Raw genomic sequence first — 19,885 nt, 5'->3', positions numbered from 1 at the left:
GCGGAAGAGAGTGAAAGAGTGAATAAGAGAGAGAGAGAGAGGAGAGTGCGCGCGAGATGTTTGCAATTTAAATATTTCAGTACCTAATCTAATCCGTAATTGCGAACGAGTTTTTAGTACGCAAGCAACGCTCGTACCTGCTGGAAGTTCTAGTAAGTAGGCATAATGTTGAATGATTTACTATGTAAATGTTTTTGTTACATTCATTAGGTATGTCTCAAATTTCAGGCAGATTTGCATAATTGAAAAATTAATTAGAATGTTTATTAAAAGGGGATTGTCACAACCAGTTACTGTTTATTTATTTTTTAAAGTAGCGGCTTTCAGGCCGATCCAATTTACCCGTAGCCACGGCCTCAGATCCAAAACAGACCCTATTCACCAGATCTATTAGAACCGATAGCGGTACAATTCCACCTCTCGAAATTCTTATCAGTTTATGTTAGGCATTTGAGGCGAGCTGGCTTTAATAACATTTGTACGTTGTTACAGCAGACGCAAATACTGTAATATGCCGAGCCACCAGTACTTTATAGGCGTGGATGTGGGCACGGGCAGTGCGCGAGCAGCGCTGGTCAATACCAAGGGTCAAGTGGAGCACCAGGCCGTGGAAAAGATCAAAACATGGACACCCGATCCGGAGTTCTATGAGCAGTCGAGCGACGACATTTGGCGTGCAGTCTGTAAGGTTGTCAAGGTAATGTACAGTTATATGATAACCTCAAGATCGTTTCAAGATTAGATTAACCTAGAGCTCGTTTGCAGCATGTCATTAGCAATATCACTAGAGCACAAGTGAAGGGCATTGGCTTCGATGCCACTTGCTCCCTGGTCTTGATTGATAAAAAAGGCAGCCCGCTGACTGTAAGCAAGACTTCTGTAGATGAACAAAATGTCATTCTTTGGATGGATCATCGCGCCGCTGAAGAGGCGGATCAAATAAATGCCACCGCGCATCCCATACTTAAATACGTGGGGGGCAAGGTGTCTCTGGAAATGCAGATGCCCAAGCTGCTCTGGCTCAAACGTTACCTGCCGTACTCATTTAACAATATGGGGCGGGCCTTCGACCTTCCCGACTACCTCACCTGGCGTGCAACAGGTGTCGATACTCGCTCCCTCTGCTCTGTGGTCTGCAAGTGGAACTATGATGCCGAGGAGAATAAATGGAACGCCGACTTTTTGCGTAGCATCGATCTCGAGGAGCTGACGCGCTCAAATTTCTCAATTATTGGCAACCACATGGAGTCACCCGGCAAGCCCGTGGGCTCGGGCCTAACCAAGTTAGCTGCCGAAGAGCTGGGCCTGCTACCAGGCACAATGGTCAGTACGTCCCTAATCGATGCCCATGCTGGAATATTGGGTACGCTTGGCTGCCAAGCAGAAGATATTGACGAGGATATAACCACTAGAATGGCTTTAATTGCCGGCACATCCACCTGCCACATGAGCTTGACCAAATCCATTTGCTTTGCGAAGGGCATTTGGGGTCCGTACAAAAGTGCCGTGCTACCCGGCTACTATCTGAACGAGGGTGGCCAATCGATTGCGGGCCATTTGCTGGACCATATACTGAAATCGCATGACAGCTACGCTACGCTTAAGGATAAGTTGGGCGGAGATAAGTCAGTGAATATCATCAGATTGGGCATTACTTATTTATTATTCTATAATGCTTTTGCTTATTACAGATATATTTACCAGCACCTCAACCAGTTGCTGCCAAAGATAGCCGCGTCGCAAGGCCTCCCCGACATGGCCTACCTAACGCAGGATGTGCACGTGTGGCCGGATCTGCACGGCAATCGTTCGCCCGTAGCGGATCCAACGTTGCGCGGCATGGTAAGATATCTATATAATATTTAATATTCTTTTTTGTAAGCACAACTCTTTATTCGATTAGATAACTGGACTGGATATGGCGCGCGGAGTGGAGTCGCTGGCCATTATCTATTTGGCCTTCGTTCAGGCTCTCGCTGTAAGTGAATGTGACTCTGTTTCGGGGATTTGTGTTCATCACGTATTTATTTATACTTGATATTTTCGATATAGTACGGCTCACGGCACATTATTGAGAATCTTTACCACTACAAACGGCCGCAGTTCAAATCGATGCTCTTCTGCGGCGGCTTGTCCAAGAACCCGCTCTATTTACAGTGCCATGCGGATATTTGCAACCTGCCGTGCTTGGTTCCTTACGAGGAGGAAATGGTATTGGTAGGCGCTGCCGCCTTAGCCGCAGCTGCCTTTGGCCAGTACAATAGCCTGGAGGTGTGTGTAATGTACAGAACTACATCTCGACTAAGAATATTAAATTCTCTTCTGTGTTTTTCTCTTTGTAGGCCGCCGCGAAAGCCATGTCTGGCATGGGGCGTGTGATAAAACCTAATGAGAAAACACATGAGCTGCATGATCGAAAGTACAAAGTCTTTCTGAAGCTACTGGAGAATCAATACGAGTATAAACGCATTATGCATCCAGACAGTGCATAAGGATTCCACACAACTACGATTCGATGGTCAACACTTGAAACGAATTTTTATCAATAATGTAAACTGCACACTAATTAGAGCTCAAGTAACAAACACTTATGAGACGAAGACAGGTACAGTTGATCTAACTGGGCTGAAATCCAGAGTTAGGCAATAAATGCAGCCGCCTTCGAGTCGATTTTGCTGCGGCAAACTGGGCACGTAATTTCAATTTTTTGGGCGCAATCCTCACACAGGCAGACATGTCCGCAGGGCAATAAAATGATCTGGAAGCGCCAAAGTAGCAGAAGTCATTAGTGATGGGGATTATACACTATAATATGTAGTCATCCTACTTCTTTGGGATTGGTGGAGCAGACAACGCACAGTTGATCTTGGCTCAAGGTATGCGGCCTGTTGCGTGCTCGTCGCTCTCTACGCTCCACTTCGAGGCGCTTGCGAATCTTTGCTTCCTCATGTTCTTGCTTCTTTCTGCGGTACACTTTCCGTACGATCAGACCCACCAATACCATTGATATGCTGCTGCACAATACAATTTTAAAGCTGCAAGAGTATACGTATGAGATAGGAAACATTTAAGGCCGTAAGTTAGCTTACAGCATAGAAGATTTGGCATCCTCGAAACGTTTGATGAGTGTTGACTTTGTGGCCGTGGTCAGGAACAGTGGTCCTTCTTTGGATGGCTGCATGCGCAGCGTTTCGCCATCCAATTCCAGTTCGCCAATGGCGGTCAAAAAGCTGCCGTCACGCAGCACCTGTTCGGTAGTCTGCAGCCCCTTCTGTCTTACGCCCGTAAAGAATCCAAATATGTGATCAAAGAACGACAGAGATGTGGACTCATAGTTATCGTAGACCACGTCCACATCCAACACAGCGGCACTCATTGCATCTACAATTTCCACACCATGCGATTGATTGCGTAGCTCAAAGGGCATCTCGTTGACGCTCTCGTGCAGCATCTTTCGCTGCTCTGCCCAGAAGCCGGCAAAGGCTCGCATCACCCGATGCTCATGTAGCTTTACAATTTGGAGAACGCCGCTCACACTGGGCACAAACGAGCTGCGCAGTGGCACACCAATTGGGGAGACAGTGCCGCGAATGACAGCATACGGAATCTTCTTATCCCGCTGCCGTGACACAATATTTTTTAGTTCGCCATCAATATTATACTGCGGCGCCTCCTACAGGTACATACAGAATTTCGTTATGATTATGCAGGCACTACTACCAAGAGCTGATCGTCTTACCTTCAACACTCTCGCGGTGTTCTTATAGTTCACATATTCGCGCACACAGAGGCCTAAGATGAGTATGTCGACGCCAAGCGCAACAGCTTCGTGTACGAAATCCATTCGAAATGGTCAAAACAATATCTATAAATGTTTAAAGCGAGTTTATTGTGTCGGTGTGCCTGTGCAGAGCACAGCTGTGATATGCTAGATTTCAATTGGGATGCTATCTATTTTCGATAACAAAAATACCAAACAAACTTATGCTATCAATGTCGATAATTACGAAATAATTTTGACTGTTATCGACTTGCTAGCGCGCTCAACTTTTGATTTAAATTTAACTGACTGTTGCAAATCAAAGTAAACAGTCTGCGCCAATATTTAAATAACGCAAACACAAGTTAAGTGCTTTCTGTTTGTATAGAGAAACTGTGAAAGGTCATATAAACAAAAGTAATGCTAACCAAAGACTTTGTCCACAATGTTTTCTGTGTCAATATGAACCCATTTACTCATCAGCAAAGCATTTCATTCTAGTCAATTCTTTTTTGTAATCGTTCGTTGTTGTAATGGTTACCTTTTTGTTTTTTTTTTCCCCCTTTGCTCAACTCGAAACTTTCGCAAGATATTAGATACACAGACACACGCACACACAGATAAATGTAGAACACTCGTATTGATATAAAGATGGGCTCTCGCGCCCAGTGCCACAATCGAAGATATCTTTTACCTTAGTGCGTCTGCTATATTTGGGCTGTGAGTCAAAGTGTTTTTGTAGTTCCCAGCTACGCAATCAAATCAGACAATTTAAGTACTTTGCAGCAATTAGACGTGCTCAAACTAACAGTGATCTTCACTCAAACAACATGTCCTGTAATAAGCTGTATTTTAGCATGGTAAGAGTTAACAATATTAATTATCGTTGAATTATTTCTAGTATACATCTTTCTCTCTCTCTTTGTGTCTGTGTGAAATAGCTACTGCTCTACGTCATCAATTTGATGAGCGCTGCCACGGTTACCATGCGCATCTTTCAGCCCCGGGAAACGAGCAGCTGCGAGGCAAGACAGACACCTGGACCCATTTGTGAGTCGTGTGAACTGCTCGCCACTTGTGTGCAGCACTCGAACGGCTGGGTGAATATACCCGTCGAATCGTGTGATGTGGCCAACGGATACTATTGTAATGTGCGCCTGGGCACGTGCTCGAATGCCACTGGCCCCTGCCATCCGTTTGGCATTGTGGGCAACTTTCAGTGCACTTCGCAGGGCATCTTCCCGGATCCCTACGACTGTCAGAAGTATCACATGTGCTACTTTGTGGGTGCCACTCTGGTGGCAGCTGCTGTCGACTGTGGCAATGACAAAGCCTTCGACGCTCGCACCGGCCAGTGCTCAATGACGCTGGAGAGCCGGGTGTGCACTCAGCCGCAGTACCACTGTCCCAGCGTGGGCTATGTGGCCGCCTGGCCCAGTAATCCCAACATATTCTACGTGTGCAAGTCGACGGTGAATCAGATTCTCAATGATTCTGTCGTCATTTATCCATCGCTGCATCGCTGCAACGACGGGGAGATCTTTGCGGATTTCGTCTGTCGTCAAGGAAACCCGGGCCACCCCTCCAACCCGTCCAACCCGGACCAGCCCGAAATTGTGGATCCCAACGATGACGGCTTCAGTGTAATGCCAGGCAAATGCGCACACGTCGGTCTCATGGCCGACACGCACGACTGCCACAAGTACTACTACTGCTCCGCCCTGAATGGGACGATGCGCCACTTGGAGTGCCCGGCCGGCACCTACTACCGCAAGGAGCAGTCGGCCTGTGTGCTGGGCTCTTGCTAAATCTTAAATAGTACCTAATTGATTTTTCGAAACTCTGTTCTCTTTTGGGCTCTAATGAAGCATCATTAACTATTATCTTTTAATTATGCCTTTGACATATACCACGCGCAGTTATCTCTGACTATTTAAGCGGCTGCCGGCTGCCATTTCAGTCAACAGTCTTTGAAATGAATTGGGTTAAGTTGTTGCTTCCACTGCTGGGGTCTTTGGTGGGCTGCCAGGGCAATGGCCATGCGATTGATTCCGCCGAGCTGGTGACAAATCCCTGCCAGGAGATACGGCTGGCCGGCTTTGTCTGCGTCGATTGCGCCACGCTCGGCTTCTGCTCGAACGTGGATGGCCAGTGGCAAACGGTGTCCATGACGAGCTGCCAATCGGAGCGCGGCTTCTTCTGCAGCGATGAGGGCTCCATTGGGTGCACCTGGCAGCCGAAATGCCAAGTGCCAGTGCGCGGAAAATTCTACTGCCAGCAGCCGGGCATATTTCCGGATCCGTACGACTGCCGCAGCTACCACGAGTGCAGCGAACAGAACGTGGACACGTCGCGTCAGTGCACCAATGGCGCTGCCTACTCCCTGCTCACCAACAGCTGCAGCCTGCCGCGGGAGAGCGAGCTCTGCTCGGAGAAGCAGTACAGCTGCAGCTACGTGGGCCAGACGGGCGTCTGGGCTGCCCACAACAGCTACTACTACATCTGCCAGAAGGACAAGGTGGGCGCCCAAGATGTCTTCTACCCACTGATGATGAAGTGCAGCGATGGCTACAGCTTCAATGGCCACAGCTGCGTACCGGACACCAAGTTCAAGCAGATCGAGCCAGCCGTGGCTAGCTGCGAGGAATCGAAGCTCTATGCCGCTGAGTCTAAGCATGGCTACCTCTTATGCATAAATGGCGAACTCATGAGCTACGAGTGCCCCGAGGGCTCCATCTTTGATGGCATTAGCGCTGTGTGCAAGCCGGAGCAGTAGAGGGGCTCCATGTAATCCCATTCGACAACTTCAGTTGGAGCAATAAAATACGATTATTAAGCAATTATGTCTAGGTTAACTCGTGTACCTGGCCTTATCTTATCAATATCACTCAACTATCGCCTTAGCACTTCCGCAGCTTTGCTCATCGAATATTATTTAAGCTACTGCTGGAGCGACGCGGCAGCAACAGTCTTTGAGATGGATTCCAAGTTATTGCTGCTGCTGCTCCTGCTGCTTACCCTGATTGCCAAAGGGAGCTCCGAGGAATGTCGCACTGGCATGATTTATCCGGCGGACTCTGTTTATGAGTACAGCTACTGCTTGAATGGAACACTACAACTGGAGTCGTGTCCCCTGGGCAGCTACTTTGATGCGCATTACCTCATGTGCCGCCATGGAAATCCGCCCGGAGAGGGCGGTACGGGATTTAACTCGGGCAAATGTCAGCGCGTGGGCTTAGCCGGCGACTTGACCAATTGCAATCGCTTCTACCACTGCCCGGGCAAGGGCGCTGACATGGAGCTGCGCAGCTGCAGGCCGGGTCAGGTCTTTGACTTGGGCAAATTTACGTGCGTCGCGGGCAACTGTTGAGCTGTACAAAACATTTTATTCGTACAAAAAAAAAAAAAATAATGATAACAAATCTTATATGGCTAATAAAATGAGACAGAGACGCGAATTAGTCGTCGCATTCGCGCACAACGGGATGCAGCACAATGGAGGCGCCATTGCAGCCAGTGCGATCCGAGATGAAGTCATGGAAATTGCTCTCGAGCGCCCACATGAACCGCTTGTGGCCCGGCAGCACTTGGGTGGAGAGGCGACAGTCGCCGCCACGCTGCACCTCCTGCAAGTTGGAGGCCTTGAAGCAGGTCTCCGAGTCCCACAGATAGATGTCGTTCTCGCCCTTGTAGCGGAAGAAGAGCGAGGTGCCGCCATCGGCGCCCAGCAGCACCGCCTGCTTGCCATAGGGTTTCGGTCCCACATCGATGATGGAGCCAGCGCCCTGGCCCACCCTCAAGTACTCGCCCTTAATCGAATAGAGGCGCGACGAGCTCAGGTAGCTGAAGAAGAGCGTCGAGGTGCCGTCGGGCTTGGCAGTCAGCGCTACGTAGAGCACATCGTTGGTCGGAGCTGTGGCTCGGGGCAAGACGATGCGATACGATTTGTTGCCAGTAATATCATAGACCAGAATGCTACGAGCTCCAGCATCTGCCACATAGCTGCAAGAGAGAAAGAGCGGGAGAGAGCAAATATAGATATCAGATTGAAAATTTCGAGCTAGGAAATGTTCTACTTGCTCTACTTTCAATTGGGATTAGGCATCTCCTTTAGGTACTTACACAAAGGGCTTGTTATCCTTGGAGTAGTCGACGACAATGAACTGCAAACGGCTCTCGGAGGTCACGAGATCGCTGAGGTCAATGCTTTTCACCACCTTGTTGTTGGCCGTGTTTATGGCCACAATTTTGGGGCTGCAGCGGCGTATGGGCTGCTCCAGTGTGTTCACAATGCCCACGTCCAAGGCCCACAGCAGACCCTATCGAAATGCATATATTATTTGATGTTATTTAAAATATTTTTCAATTGCGTTTGCGGCATGTCGGGAATTTTCAGTTTTTTATGCGCATCAGCAGAAATAATAAAGAGCAATCAAAATTACAAATAAGAAAAAAAAAAAAAAAAAAAAAAAAAAAAATCATTTAATTTTGCTGCAATTGCTGAACTGTAAATAATCAAATTCGCGTGCCCATTCTATATATAGAGACATATACATAGATATATACATAGATACATATATAGATATATAAATTATTGTTGTTATTGTTGCAATGAATTCTGCTGAAATACAACGCAAAATGTTTGCATTGAAATTGAACAGAAATAATATTTTGTAAATTTTAAATTAGAGATCAAGGCTGGGAAATAAACATGGAAATATTGCAAAATTTAAAAACTAAATAAATTCGTGATCAAAAATGTATTGAAGCACAAATAAAATGTATATACTCTTCTCATTTCAGTTAATTAAGACTTTATGAAGCTGCGAATAAAGTTCACATTTCGATAAGAAATGTGGCGAATGGTCTTAATTGAAATTGCAATCAAACTGAAGTTGTTTCAAGTATCAGCTTGTTCTCTGAAGTTCATTGGAATGGTTAAGCCTTCAGCTACGGTTTCAGCCATTTCTGCTGTTGACTGTGGAATTTTACAGCATTTAATAGCGAGCGGCGCCGGGGCACAGCATTTATTTGGTTAAAAAAGCCATTTCAGTTGACTAATGAACATATATATAGTATATATATCAAATATATTTACAATGGGAAGCTGCATCAACAAGAAAAACAAGAACTGCATAGTAAGTTTTTCGATGCGAAGGCAACAAATTGCTTTTTCCAGCTAAATTGGCTTGTTAATGCATATGCAAGTGTGCGTATGTGTGTGTGCGTATGTGTGTGTCGTTATGTTGGTGTAGGTATGCATGCATGCATGCCCATTTCAACGGCAAGGCATATCAAATTCAAAAGTCCACTCACATTTTGATCCACGGCCACGTCCACAACGGATTGCAGCGCCTGGCAGTTGCCCTCCTCCTGTATGGCCCAGCAGGGATACGGCGCTATTTTGGCCAAGCACTCGCCCTTCTTCAGATTCACCTTGCCCAGGGTGAAGGGCACGCCCTGCTTGTAGCGCGGCAGTGCCACAAACGCCGAGTCGCGCTGCAGCTGCGCACGCGTCACAATCACATTGCGGGGCACATAGCGACCCGATTGCACGTAGATGTTCTTGGTGGAGTCGCAGGGCCAGTGCAGATTGCTGCCGCTCAGCTGGAAGGTGAGCTCGGTCAGCGGATTCTTATTGCACTTGCTGATGCCAATCGAATTGCCGCTCGAGCTGCTGGCCGGCTCATCCAGCGAGGAGCTGTAGGCGCCACAGCTGACGGCTATCAGCGAGAGGAGCAGCAGCAGCGGCAGCGGCAGCGGCAGCTTCACAGCCATTTTTGTTGTTGCTTATATTAAATGAACTCTTTTCCTTTGCTCGTCGTGCAACTGAAACTGTTTGGTCAGCGTCTGCTTTTGATAGTATAGAAAATTATTGCGGCGCTTGGCGCATTTATATTTATATATGAGATCTCATGCTTCATATGTGACATTTGGCGCGTGTGTTTTAGACGCGTCTGCCCTGGTGCAAGGTCGTCTGCTGAACATGAGGAAACATGTGTCTGACCAGCTAACACGCACACACACGCACACTCACACCTACACACATACATATTTATACAGCAGCAACACTGGCCAGCCATCACGTCTGTCTCGCGCCATTTTGTGCGACACAACGGAAGCAACGAGCTGCCATGTTAGCACCGCCCCCACACCCCGCCAGCAACCATTACCCATCGCCCTTAGCCATCAAAAATCGTTTTGCGGAAGTGAGAAACGTTTGACAGCGCGTGTGCAATCTGCAGCGAAGCAAATATTAATTGTTGCTCTACTGATTCCATCTCAGATACATCGTGGAATTTCATCAACAAACTCAGCACAGTTCAGGCCAAAGGCTACCGCATCTACTGACCTGAAAAAAACTGAGAAACTTGTCCAAAACTTTGCTCTTCATATCGAACGAAGTATTTCTTCGTTAATGTTTACTTTTTGCTTGTTTTGTGTCTCTTGCTGGAAAACAAGCTCGGTTCGAGTGAGCTCGAGAACACGCTGTTGAGTTTGTTGAATTTCAAGATAACTAACATTGTTAAGGCATTTCTCTTCAAATTAAAAAACAAAGAAACACAAGCTGATAACTTTGCTGTTTGATAAGCAAACAGTGTTTGAGCTGCTATTGCAATAGAAAATTTATCTTGAAATTTGCTAATAACAATTGCTTCCAATCTCGTTTTTTCATATTGGGGGTATAGCTCAGGGGTAGAGCATTCGACTGCAGATCGAGAGGTCCCCGGTTCAAATCCGGGTGCCCCCTGGAGTAAAATTTTTTTATTTTACTTTCATCTCAGCAAAATTTAAAGGCACATTGGGTCATAAACAACTTTTGAGCAACCAAAAGCTGCGCCGCCTGCTTATCTCTTCCTCTCTCTCTTTCTCTCTCTCCGTCCCTCTAACATAATGTGCTGGCCTTTGTTAAGAGACCCAGCCAGCTCTGTGAATTATGGTCAAGAGTGTGTTACTTTAAAATACTGGCTGAATTTGAACTGTTCAAAAGGGGAAGCTGACCCTTTTTATGGGGATTGCAGATTTCGGATAGCGGTCTTTGGCCTTCACAATGCGAAATGACATGCAGATTGAATTTGTGTGAAATTCATTTTAACAAACTGTCATAAGTTGCCATATTTTGATGGTAATCTGAAGATATATTTATCTATAATACACAGCTGTAGCGAAAGGTCGGCGTGTGGGCGTTCGTTCGCTCAGCTTGTCTGTGTGCCATCATCAGTCGGGCTGCACGAGTCGCAGATAAATATTTATGCGCTTTCATAAATAAAACCAATAAAATTAAACACAAATTCTGGCACTGTAAAATGCAAGTCATACAAATATGATCTGCCGTCGAAACATGAATAAGGCACAAAATAAAAATATTTCATATATAAATGTGAGAACAAATGTGTTCTGGGTCTGTTTGCCAAAAGAAATATATATGTATACATATAAATGTACATATATATAGAATTCCAGACACGTCAACAAAGCCGGAAAATTTCTTGAATTGTGCAATATTGAAGTAAAGCAAAATCAATTAAAATCCATGTATAAATGCTTAATTGATGGCAAATCGCCCAAAGCAACAAATTGAGTTTGTGCTTGCCTGATAAATATATGAAAACTTTAAGCAAACGTTAACACAAAAACAACTTTGCCGCTCGAATAAAGCCAACAACAGAACAGAAATCGAAGTCGAAAGCGAAAGCCAAAGCCAAAGCAAACGCAAACATGAAAGCACGGCACATAAATTATACTCAAAATGTATAAAAAATGGTGAAGCAAACTGCTTGAATACCCTACATAAGAGACAATAAATTGTGAGCAAAAGCTAACTCTGTTTCTTATAATATTTTTCATAGGGGAGGCTGAAATCTTGGCCCGCTAAAATTAGTGTTATATAATATAATTTATATATATTTAGCCCCCGATTAACTTATTTATTAAATACATTTTAAAAATATATTTGTATTTTGATTAAGGATAATATTAATGTATTAAATACTGTTTTTTTAAAGACCATTTTATTTTAATTTAATATTTAATATTTTTAAAATACTTATTTAAACAAAAAAATTATTTTTTTTTCAAATTTATTATATTAAATTTAATTTAGTAAAATAATTTCATATTATACAATTAAAAAACCCTTTTAAATATTGTTAATTTATGTTTAATTTAATTTTATTTTTATTTAAACTAAAGTTTCATTAATTAAATGCATTCAAAAAATATTCTTAAATTTATTGTAAGGTTTAATTTATAATCTAATTGAATATTTAATTCATCAATTTTATAATATTTCGTATATATGTATGTTTTTATTGGATGAATTTACTCTATATATTTTGGTATTATAAATCTCTCTATTGCCTTTCCTAACATCTTTATAGGAGAGTCATAATGTTTTCTTAAGCACGTAGTTTGTCATTCATCTTCCATTAAATATATATATATCTATTTTTTATCTTATAGACTCCATGCCCTTCCACATCCACATTTATACCCTAGCTAAAATAGCATTAATACAATCATGAAATCAGTTGCCAGCAAGTCGAAATGTTATTATAATTTATGTGAAATTTTGGAACACAAAAAGCAAAAAAATTGTAGCAAAATTTGCTGAGTCCAGCTAGTTTAACGACCCATTTAGCAGAGCAGCAAAGCCAAACGTGACCACAGTCAATATTTGTTTGGCTTTTTATACGTTTTGTTTTCTTTCGCGCGCTTCTAAAAAAACAAAAAGAGATTCAGGAACAAAACTGTTAGACAAAAATCAAATTACATTTAGGGCTATTTGCGTATTCAATTGGCCGTTTATTGCGTTTATATTGAAGTTATTTAAACAAACATCAAATGGGACAAAATTGTGGACTGAGGGCTGATTGTCGTCGGTCGACCTGCCGTTGGCCTAGTGGCTCTGCACATGACGTATACGCCTCGTTAGGCTGGCAATAAAAACTGTTAAAATAAACGGAGGGCAAATAGCCAGGGGCTGAGATTCTTGCCGTGTCTAATCGAGAGTTAGGCTCGCTCACTCACGGTCAGCTCTTAGTTCTCGGCCTCGGTCGCAATTGTTGTCGCTTATCTCTCCGGGCTGTAAGCTAATGTTTGCATAAATTATGTACGGCACGACAGCAGGATGGCCCGGAAGTGCTTGTCATCAATATTTTTTGCCCATACTCATCGAGCTGGGGGAATGTGTTGGTGTGAATCTCTCTGTGTGTGTGTGTGTCTATGTGGAAAAGTGGGGAGATAAATCACGCTGGCATAGGGGGAAGGATTTGCTGGGAAACACATATGCGGGCATTTCCTGACATTTTGGCATGCCAAACATGTCGCGTTGCTGCAAACACTTCGGGCGTTGTCTGTCTGTCGTGCTGCCTTAAAGCTATTTCCCCAACAACATCTAGTCTTCTACGTCTTCTCCTTTTTTTGGTGGAGGAAATCGAGCAGCTGCGTCATGTGCCAAAAGATTTTCTGTAGTTAAGGCAATCACATGATAAGTTAACTCTATTAATAATATTTGCTGCCACGCACTGAGCCGAGCGTTGATTGAGTTATCTGCAGCAATTTAAATTATACATGCATTAGTTATCATGCCAGGCGCAACTTAACTGATTTGCCAAGGCAAACAATTTCCAGAAAATTAACTAAAATTATCCTACAGCGTGGGCAGGCAATCAGGACGCACTTAGTTGGCTTTTGTGCATGTGTGTGGGTGGGTGCATCCTCAATGTGTGTGTGTGTGTGTGTGGGTGTGTGATTCATAGAAAGAATCAATTCATTCAACTCGGCGTGAACTGCATGCAATCTCTTGTAGATACTTTCGTCTGCTTTTGCTGTGCTGTGGCTTCTGCGCGTGAAGTATTTCAATTATTTTTAATGCAATTGGCTGCCAACTGTGTGACACACACACACACACATACACACACGCAGCAGCAACTACTGCAGCTCTTTGAATAGTTTTTGTTTTTTTTTTCTTGGTGTCAGGCCTTCAAGGTTCTTCCACCAAAAAGTTGTTTGCAATCTGAGAAATTGGCTTGCAGCACGTCGCGCATTTCTGGTTACTTCGATGGCTTATATAAAACACGACTTTGTGTGAGCTTCAGAGTTCAGTCAGTTCAATAAATTGTCAGCTGCAGAAGCCCCTACGTTTAAAGATGCGTTCCTATCTAGCCCATTGGCTGGGGCTGCTCCTGGCTATTTGTTTGGCAGCCCACGGGGCCGTTGGCCAGCAGACCAAGTACGGTCTGTGGACACCGGATCGGGCACACGCCGACACACAGCCCATACAGTGGACGGGCGGACAGTTCGAGTTCCCCTGTGCCAGCACCAAGTCGCTCTTCAAGAGCTCCGGCAAGTACATAGCCAAGAATGTGATTGCGACGCGTGCCCAGCTGATTGGCGATACCATCTATTTGGCGCTGCCGCGCTATCGCAAGGGCGTGCCCGCGACGCTGGTGAAGACCAATGTGCAGCCGGGCACCTGCTCGACCACGTTCAAGCCGTATCCCTGCTGGGACCTGCAGGAGGAGGGCAACTGCAAGGCTCTCCAGTCTGTGGTCGATCTGGTTGTCGATCAGAACGAGGTGCTCTGGGTGCTGGACACGGGCATAGTCAACACCCTGGAGACGCCGGTGCGCAAGTGCGCTCCCAAGGTGGTGGCCATGTCCGTGAAGACGGGCAAAGTGCTGAAGACTGTCTCGCTGGAGGGGCTCACCTCGAGCAGCTCTCGTCTGCAGTACCTGGTGGTGGACTATGCGCCCGACGGCGGCTGCTTCATCTACGTCAGCGATGCGGCCAATCGTGCGATAATCGTCTATAATCTGCAAGCGGATCGCGGCTTCCGTGTGGTGCTGCCCAAGGCAGTGTCCGCCGGCTGTCGCTCCCGCGATGTGCTCTACATAGCGCTGATACGGCGCGACTGTGGCTCCACCGAGCTCTACTTCACCTATCTGAGTACGGCCAAGCTGTTCTCCCTGAAATCCGAGTATTTGCGCAGCGGTGTGGCCGACGGACGCATTTTGGGTGAGTTATTCCAGCCAAGCTGCACCGCAAGCAGTTTTTAATTAGCCAACATTGCAGATCTGGGCAAAAAGCCGAGCCGCATGGTCATTATTGGCACGGACAACGGCTCGGCCATATTCTTCCGCAACGAGGGCGATGCGGAGGTCTATCGCTGGGATACCAACTCGACGTTTGCCGAGGCCAACTTCAAGCCCGTTTATCGCAGCCAAACCTGCCAGCTGGTGACTCATGCGGTGCCCGATTACAAACGGAATACGATGCGGGTGCTGCAGAGCAATTTTCCGGATTATATGCAAAATCGCATCGGATGCGGAGCCATACAGCAGCTGAACCATATGCAGGGCTGTTGGTAGGCACAAAAGAGCATAAGCACACACTCACACACACACACATACACAAGACACACTAGACACTAACACACATATACACAGACCAGTATACACTCACAAACACACACACACACACACATATAGAGTTGCTGTTGCTGCAACTGCGCTGGCTTTGCGACAAAGCCTTTGAATTGCAGTCGCAGCAATAGCTGAAATATCGTCCAGGGCTTAGAGTTCAGACTCTTCAAACGGACTCGCATTTTGTATATAAACTAGCTAACTTTAGTAAGTTACTACATTTGTTGTCCTTGTTGTTAACTATGTTAGGCAATAAACAGTGCTCCTCTCGTACATCCAAAATGGCATTCCAGTGAAGTGGCTCGAGGCATTGCCGTCGTTGCCTTTGTCCTTGTCTCTATCTATGTCTCTGTCTCTGTCTTTCCTGATTTTCTAATTGTTTGATTTTTATTGAGTCTGGCGTTCGGTTCGTGGTTAAATATGAATGCCTTTTCGCCATTCTCGCCGGATCTTTGCGGCTGCTATAATTGGTTGACTGCGTAAATGAGTGCATTCAACTTGATTGCCAGCGAGCTAAGGATATCTCATTAGCTGCTTATCTGCTAGCTAGTTGGTCTCCCACAATTGAAGTTTATTCAACTCAAGCACTCAATTGCCGATGGGGTTTATTATGAGTGCATTCAACTTGTTGTCATGCCATTTGCAGATACCCAGCAGCGGCACACATAAATTGCTGCTCTAGGTACTTCTTTTTGAGGTCATTTAACTGTGGCCCAAACGAAGAAGCGGAAAAAACTTGAAGATATGTATATGAGTAAGTATTTATTGTTGATATTAACTCGTTATTATTGACAATATTGAGATGAAAGAGTTGTACTAGATACTAGATACTAGATACTAGATACTAGATACTAGATACTAGATACTAGATACTAGATACTAGATACTAGATACTAGATACTAGATACTAGATACTAGATACTAGATACTAGATACTAGATACTAGATACTAGATACTAGATACTAGATACTAGATACTAGATACTAGATACTAGATACTAGATACTAGATACTAGATACTAGATACTAGATACTAGATACTAGATACTAGATACTAGATACTAGATACTAGATACTAGATACTAGATACTAGATACTAGATACTAGATACTAGATACTAGATACTAGATACTAGATACTAGGTACTAGATACTAGATACTAGATACTAGATACTAGATACTAGATACTAGATATTAGATACTAGATACCAGTTATTTTTTAAAATACTATATTACTATATTCTATATACTATATATTATATGCTAATTGTCTGATAACATATGCTAGATATTACGTACTGGAAGCTAGTCAAATGTAAATAATAAGTAAATTCCATAAATAACTAACTTAACATCTCTAATGCCGATAAGCGTTTCACTAGGAAGAGTTGAAACCCTAATTTATTAATACTGAGTATTTCATTAAGTCTATTCCGAGTTATTTATTGGTCTAGATAGTAGATAAAGATGTGATAGATGAAAGCTGTCACTCTTAGCCATTACTTAGAACACAAAAAACACTCAATGTCTCTTTGAAATTATTCCTCTTTGACTAGCCCAGCGCAATGTGTGTTAACTACTCAGCGCACTTTAAAGTCTGAATGGCCTTCACACACAGATACACTCATGCATTGCATACATATAATTACAGCAAGTCAGTCATTTAAGTGGAGCAATCTCTTGGAAGCTGCAAGCATCGCAGGCTAATTAACATAACTGAAATGCTGCACATTATGAGCTGACAGTTGCAATGACAATAAATTGTCAAGGCTCTTGATACATGCCTCGATTACAGCCGGCTCGTGCTTGCTCGGCCCGCAAAGCATTCATTAGCCAGCGACGACAACGACGTCGAGCAGGAGGAGGACGACTTAATTGTGTCAGAGATTCTCGCGAATTCTCGTTGCGAGTTGAACGCCTGCTAATTGGTGAATTTCGTGATAAATTGCACGCCTCTGGGATTGCGTTGGTGACGCCAACGGCTGACTCCGTCTCTCAATAATAAATCAATTAATCAGGCTGCAGTGCTGCTTCTCCGGGTTGAACTTTGCTCTGGCCATTACTATGGCTGCAGAATTAAAATGAATTGATGAAATCATTCAACAAATTGCTTGACATTTGCCTGTATTTTTAGAATTTATTATTCTGTCTGAGTGTGTGGGGCGTGTGTGCTATTTTGTGGGTGTGGGTGTGGGTGTGGGTGTGGATGTGGGTGTGGGTGTGTGAGGGCTTGCCTGTGCGATTACAATTGAAATTCTGGCTAGCTCAAAGGCTTCGCGCCGCCAAATAGGCAACAACAACAACAGCAAAATGAAACAATTGTGGCAAATGCAACGACAAACAGGTCACATATGTGTCATAAATGTGTCAGCGACGGGAACGCGCATATATTAGCGATAATAAATTTTGTGTTTTTTCGGCTGTGCCCCCATGTGCTAACCGAAAAACCCGAAAAAATACCTTCCAAAAAGGAATCGGCCGATGAGGAATCATTTTCATTTTTGCTGGCTGCTTGGGACTCGCAGCAGCTGACAATATCAGCAGACGGCGCAATCCAACGATAAATATGATTTACAAAGCTCTTGCTTTTGGGCCAACTCAAACAAGCAAACAAAAAAATACACGAAAAAAAATACTGTATCAACAAAACGTAGCCAGACATAACAATATTTAGAGAGTTTTTGGCCCTCGAGCTAATCGAGCAGTGCACAAATAAGAAAAATTAATAACAAGCAAACCTCCAAGTGCTGTGTTTTTAAAATATGAGCAAATGCTTAAAAAGTCGCTAAGATAATCTTGTAAAAAAGTGAGTTTGCATATATTGTTTAATGAATGTCAAACTGCCAGAACTCTGTCAAGTCTGAGTTGATTTTTGTGACTGAAAACATTTGCTACAGGGCTTGGCTGAGAAAAGCTCACATAGATATTATACATATATTTTTTTAATTTCTATTATTTGCTTTAATTATGATTCATATTATTAAAATTTTTTTATTTTTATTAAATTTTTATTTTGTATATTCATTAATTTCATATAATCTTTACCAAAATTTTTATAAATTTTTTGTTTGTTTTTATTTTGTTTGTGCTGTGTTGCAGCAGTGCTTTTGAATTAATATACATACTTTTTAATCATATTTAATTACTCTTAGTTTCTCTTAATTTCATCATTTCCTTTCATTAATGCATTTTGAAAACCAGAAAATAGAGGTGCAAAAGCACCGACAAATATAACGCCATAAAAATATTATTTTCCTGTACTTTGAGCACAAAGACAAGCCAAAAGACAGTGCCAACTTTTAAGCATTTTCCTGCCACACTCATTCACTCACTCTTTCTCTCTCTCTCTCTCTCTCTCTCTCTCTCTCGTTCGCTCTTTGTCTCTATCTCATTCCCAGACCCTCTTAGTCTGTCTGTGGCTGACTTTTGTAATTTCGCACACATATGCCAAACTTAAATAAACGTAAAACAACTGTGAAAAACTTGTTCAGTTTGCTGCGGGTGAAAACATTTCAGAGGACTTGCTGAGCCGCTTTCAGTGCGCTCAGCCTGCTCAGCCCAGGCCCAGTTCCGTGCGGCGTTTCTTTGCTGCCATTTGAGATCTGAGCGCTTTGTTAGATGTGTCAACTTGTCAGGGTGACGCGCCAGTAGAATTGAGTTGAGTATTCAATGCCGGTCGCTTCAGCTTTGAGCCAACATCAAAGCTGTCTGGTAAACCACATAAAATTTCCATTAAGCTGCTAACGGCTGGCTTATTTAAATCCGTATGTATTTATTTTCCATTTTCAGTATTATGCCAAATTGATTGAATCTCCTGGGAGACACATGCAAATTACTTTAGTTATGTCAGTCAACAGAGCCAGAGCTCTGAGTGTTTACTACGAGCGTATTAATAGAACTGCAAAAGTTGAAATTAGCCGACGAGGAAAAATCAATTTGACGACAGTTCGTGCCATAATGCAGAGTTGACATGTCAGCTTCGAATGATTGTGTATGGCCACAATTCGGGATGTCGATTATGAGCCTAAGTGTGGTTAAAGCAGAAACTGCTAAAAATCCAATCAATAACATTCTTTTTATCACACAGGCCAGACGTGCTCCGCATGGGGAATGCGTATGGGGAATCGCCTGCCGCAGCTATTAACGCAGTCACGGAGACAAGGCCAGTGGAGACCCATTGGATATGCAAAGGCAGCCAACAAAACAGCCCCTGGGAGGATACCAACACTCATTCACATACAAGCACACACACATACACAGTCACACATTTGTGGAACTTGACTGAACTGACGCTCAATAAACATTTCAAATGTTCAATTATTTTTCAATTGCATCGATTTACGCCGAGCATTCAAATGTTTCGGGAATCCACCTAATACAATATAAAATCTGCGACGCAAAATGACAACGAGACAGTTGATAAAGCCCTCGGTGACAGTCGGAACGTGTCGAGGGGAGAGAATGCTGGCTGCTGGGAGGGAGAGGATAGGGAGCGGATAGTGTACAAAGCATGATTTTTCGTGCTTCAATTTAGCACGTGACCCCAGTGAATTAAAGGGAGTACATAGTTAGCCGGAAGTTATTTGACAGCCATTTTGCGTTGCCGCCGGCTAAAATGTGCCAGCCATTTGGATGCCACACAATTCCAAATCCAATTCAGCTGCTTTGCATTAAAGCGCAACCAAGACCTTCGCTGAAG

The 19,885-nt window shown here is 43.9% G+C and overlaps 7 protein-coding genes, 1 long non-coding RNA gene and 1 other non-coding gene across 10 annotated transcripts; 7 read left to right on the top strand and 2 right to left on the bottom strand.

The window, feature by feature from the left end:
- The first annotated feature begins 1 nt into the window (after position 1).
- On the top strand, positions 2-2,692 carry LOC108613083 (FGGY carbohydrate kinase domain-containing protein). Of its 2 annotated transcripts, none has more exons than XM_018006313.2 (7): positions 2-152; positions 493-697; positions 766-1,625; positions 1,692-1,842; positions 1,904-1,978; positions 2,053-2,271; positions 2,343-2,692. In XM_018006313.2, exons 2-7 carry the CDS (start codon positions 512-514, stop codon positions 2,490-2,492), a joined length of 1,641 nt encoding a protein of 546 aa, XP_017861802.1. In that variant the 5' UTR covers positions 2-152; positions 493-511; the 3' UTR covers positions 2,493-2,692. The 2 variants fall into 2 exon arrangements, with proteins under 2 accessions (XP_017861802.1, XP_089322722.1); XM_089466596.1 differs by having other exon boundaries at positions 5-152; positions 496-697.
- On the bottom strand, positions 2,512-4,036 carry Mul1 (Mitochondrial E3 ubiquitin protein ligase 1). The gene is made up of 4 exons (XM_018006321.2): positions 3,740-4,036; positions 3,090-3,673; positions 2,828-3,035; positions 2,512-2,758 (listed from the first exon to the last, which is right to left on the bottom strand). The coding sequence occupies exons 1-4, from the start codon at positions 3,842-3,844 to the stop codon at positions 2,639-2,641; spliced, it is 1,017 nt and encodes a 338-aa protein (XP_017861810.1). The 5' UTR covers positions 3,845-4,036; the 3' UTR covers positions 2,512-2,638.
- A 224-nt stretch (positions 4,037-4,260) lies between these two features.
- On the top strand, positions 4,261-5,651 carry LOC108613092 (uncharacterized). Its single transcript, XM_018006322.2, has 2 exons — positions 4,261-4,620; positions 4,702-5,651. Exons 1-2 carry the CDS (start codon positions 4,591-4,593, stop codon positions 5,566-5,568), a joined length of 897 nt encoding a protein of 298 aa, XP_017861811.2. The 5' UTR covers positions 4,261-4,590; the 3' UTR covers positions 5,569-5,651.
- A 62-nt stretch (positions 5,652-5,713) lies between these two features.
- Positions 5,714-6,600, top strand: LOC108613093 (uncharacterized). Its single transcript, XM_018006323.2, has one exon. It carries the CDS (start codon positions 5,736-5,738, stop codon positions 6,534-6,536), a length of 801 nt encoding a protein of 266 aa, XP_017861812.1. The 5' UTR covers positions 5,714-5,735; the 3' UTR covers positions 6,537-6,600.
- Positions 6,601-6,602: 2 nt separating this feature from the next.
- Positions 6,603-7,762, top strand: obst-I (obstructor-I). Its single transcript, XM_089466599.1, has one exon. It carries the CDS (start codon positions 6,603-6,605, stop codon positions 7,128-7,130), a length of 528 nt encoding a protein of 175 aa, XP_089322725.1. The 3' UTR covers positions 7,131-7,762.
- Positions 7,127-9,644, bottom strand: yellow-g (L-dopachrome tautomerase yellow-g). The gene is made up of 3 exons (XM_018006315.2): positions 9,077-9,644; positions 7,883-8,079; positions 7,127-7,762 (listed from the first exon to the last, which is right to left on the bottom strand). The coding sequence occupies exons 1-3, from the start codon at positions 9,536-9,538 to the stop codon at positions 7,219-7,221; spliced, it is 1,203 nt and encodes a 400-aa protein (XP_017861804.1). The 5' UTR covers positions 9,539-9,644; the 3' UTR covers positions 7,127-7,218.
- A 795-nt stretch (positions 9,645-10,439) lies between these two features.
- On the top strand, positions 10,440-10,511 carry TRNAC-GCA (transfer RNA cysteine (anticodon GCA)). Its single transcript has one exon. It is a non-coding gene; the product is annotated as a tRNA-Cys (tRNA).
- Positions 10,512-13,853: 3,342 nt separating this feature from the next.
- yellow-g2 (L-dopachrome tautomerase yellow-g2) lies at positions 13,854-15,459 on the top strand. Its single transcript, XM_089467687.1, has 2 exons — positions 13,854-14,779; positions 14,837-15,459. The coding sequence occupies exons 1-2, from the start codon at positions 13,912-13,914 to the stop codon at positions 15,130-15,132; spliced, it is 1,164 nt and encodes a 387-aa protein (XP_089323813.1). The 5' UTR covers positions 13,854-13,911; the 3' UTR covers positions 15,133-15,459.
- A 2,873-nt stretch (positions 15,460-18,332) lies between these two features.
- Positions 18,333-19,506, top strand: LOC149269132 (uncharacterized). Its single transcript, XR_016269823.1, has 3 exons — positions 18,333-18,897; positions 18,976-19,216; positions 19,274-19,506. It is a non-coding gene; the product is annotated as an uncharacterized LOC149269132 (long non-coding RNA).
- Positions 19,507-19,885: the final 379 nt, after the last annotated feature.

The sequence above is a fragment of the Drosophila arizonae genome, chromosome 4 (assembly GCF_054131065.1).
Source record: "Drosophila arizonae isolate 15081-1271.41 chromosome 4, UAZ_ARI_1.0, whole genome shotgun sequence".
In the NCBI taxonomy this organism is placed as follows: domain Eukaryota; kingdom Metazoa; phylum Arthropoda; class Insecta; order Diptera; family Drosophilidae; genus Drosophila; species Drosophila arizonae.
Note: the sequence above shows the minus strand (reverse complement) of the source record. Positions and strands in the feature narration are given on the sequence as shown.

What these genes read in the sequence shown, in the direction of transcription:
- LOC108613093 (XM_018006323.2), top strand. Translation starts at nt 5,736, where the DNA reads ATGAATTGGGTTAAGTTGTTGCTTCCACTGCTGGGGTCTTTGGTGGGC.
- LOC108613083 (XM_018006313.2), top strand. Translation starts at nt 512, where the DNA reads ATGCCGAGCCACCAGTACTTTATAGGCGTGGATGTGGGCACGGGCAGT. An exon ending in GATAAGTTGGGCGGAGATAA is followed by an intron (nt 1,626 to 1,691) that starts GTCAGTGAATAT and finishes TGCTTATTACAG; the next exon opens with ATATATTTACCAGCACCTCA. An exon ending in CCTTCGTTCAGGCTCTCGCT is followed by an intron (nt 1,979 to 2,052) that starts GTAAGTGAATGT and finishes TTTTCGATATAG; the next exon opens with TACGGCTCACGGCACATTAT.
- yellow-g2 (XM_089467687.1), top strand. Translation starts at nt 13,912, where the DNA reads ATGCGTTCCTATCTAGCCCATTGGCTGGGGCTGCTCCTGGCTATTTGT. An exon ending in GGCCGACGGACGCATTTTGG is followed by an intron (nt 14,780 to 14,836) that starts GTGAGTTATTCC and finishes CCAACATTGCAG; the next exon opens with ATCTGGGCAAAAAGCCGAGC.
- yellow-g (XM_018006315.2), bottom strand. Translation starts at nt 9,538, where the DNA reads ATGGCTGTGAAGCTGCCGCTGCCGCTGCCGCTGCTGCTGCTCCTCTCG. An exon ending in ACGTGGCCGTGGATCAAAAT is followed by an intron (nt 8,080 to 9,076) that starts GTGAGTGGACTT and finishes GCATTTCGATAG; the next exon opens with GGTCTGCTGTGGGCCTTGGA. An exon ending in AAGGATAACAAGCCCTTTGT is followed by an intron (nt 7,763 to 7,882) that starts GTAAGTACCTAA and finishes TCTCTCTTGCAG; the next exon opens with CTATGTGGCAGATGCTGGAG.
- LOC108613092 (XM_018006322.2), top strand. Translation starts at nt 4,591, where the DNA reads ATGTCCTGTAATAAGCTGTATTTTAGCATG. An exon ending in ATAAGCTGTATTTTAGCATG is followed by an intron (nt 4,621 to 4,701) that starts GTAAGAGTTAAC and finishes TGTGTGAAATAG; the next exon opens with CTACTGCTCTACGTCATCAA.
- obst-I (XM_089466599.1), top strand. Translation starts at nt 6,603, where the DNA reads ATGTCTAGGTTAACTCGTGTACCTGGCCTTATCTTATCAATATCACTC.
- Mul1 (XM_018006321.2), bottom strand. Translation starts at nt 3,844, where the DNA reads ATGGATTTCGTACACGAAGCTGTTGCGCTTGGCGTCGACATACTCATC. An exon ending in ACACCGCGAGAGTGTTGAAG is followed by an intron (nt 3,674 to 3,739) that starts GTAAGACGATCA and finishes ATGTACCTGTAG; the next exon opens with GAGGCGCCGCAGTATAATAT. An exon ending in GATGCCAAATCTTCTATGCT is followed by an intron (nt 3,036 to 3,089) that starts GTAAGCTAACTT and finishes ATACTCTTGCAG; the next exon opens with CTTTAAAATTGTATTGTGCA.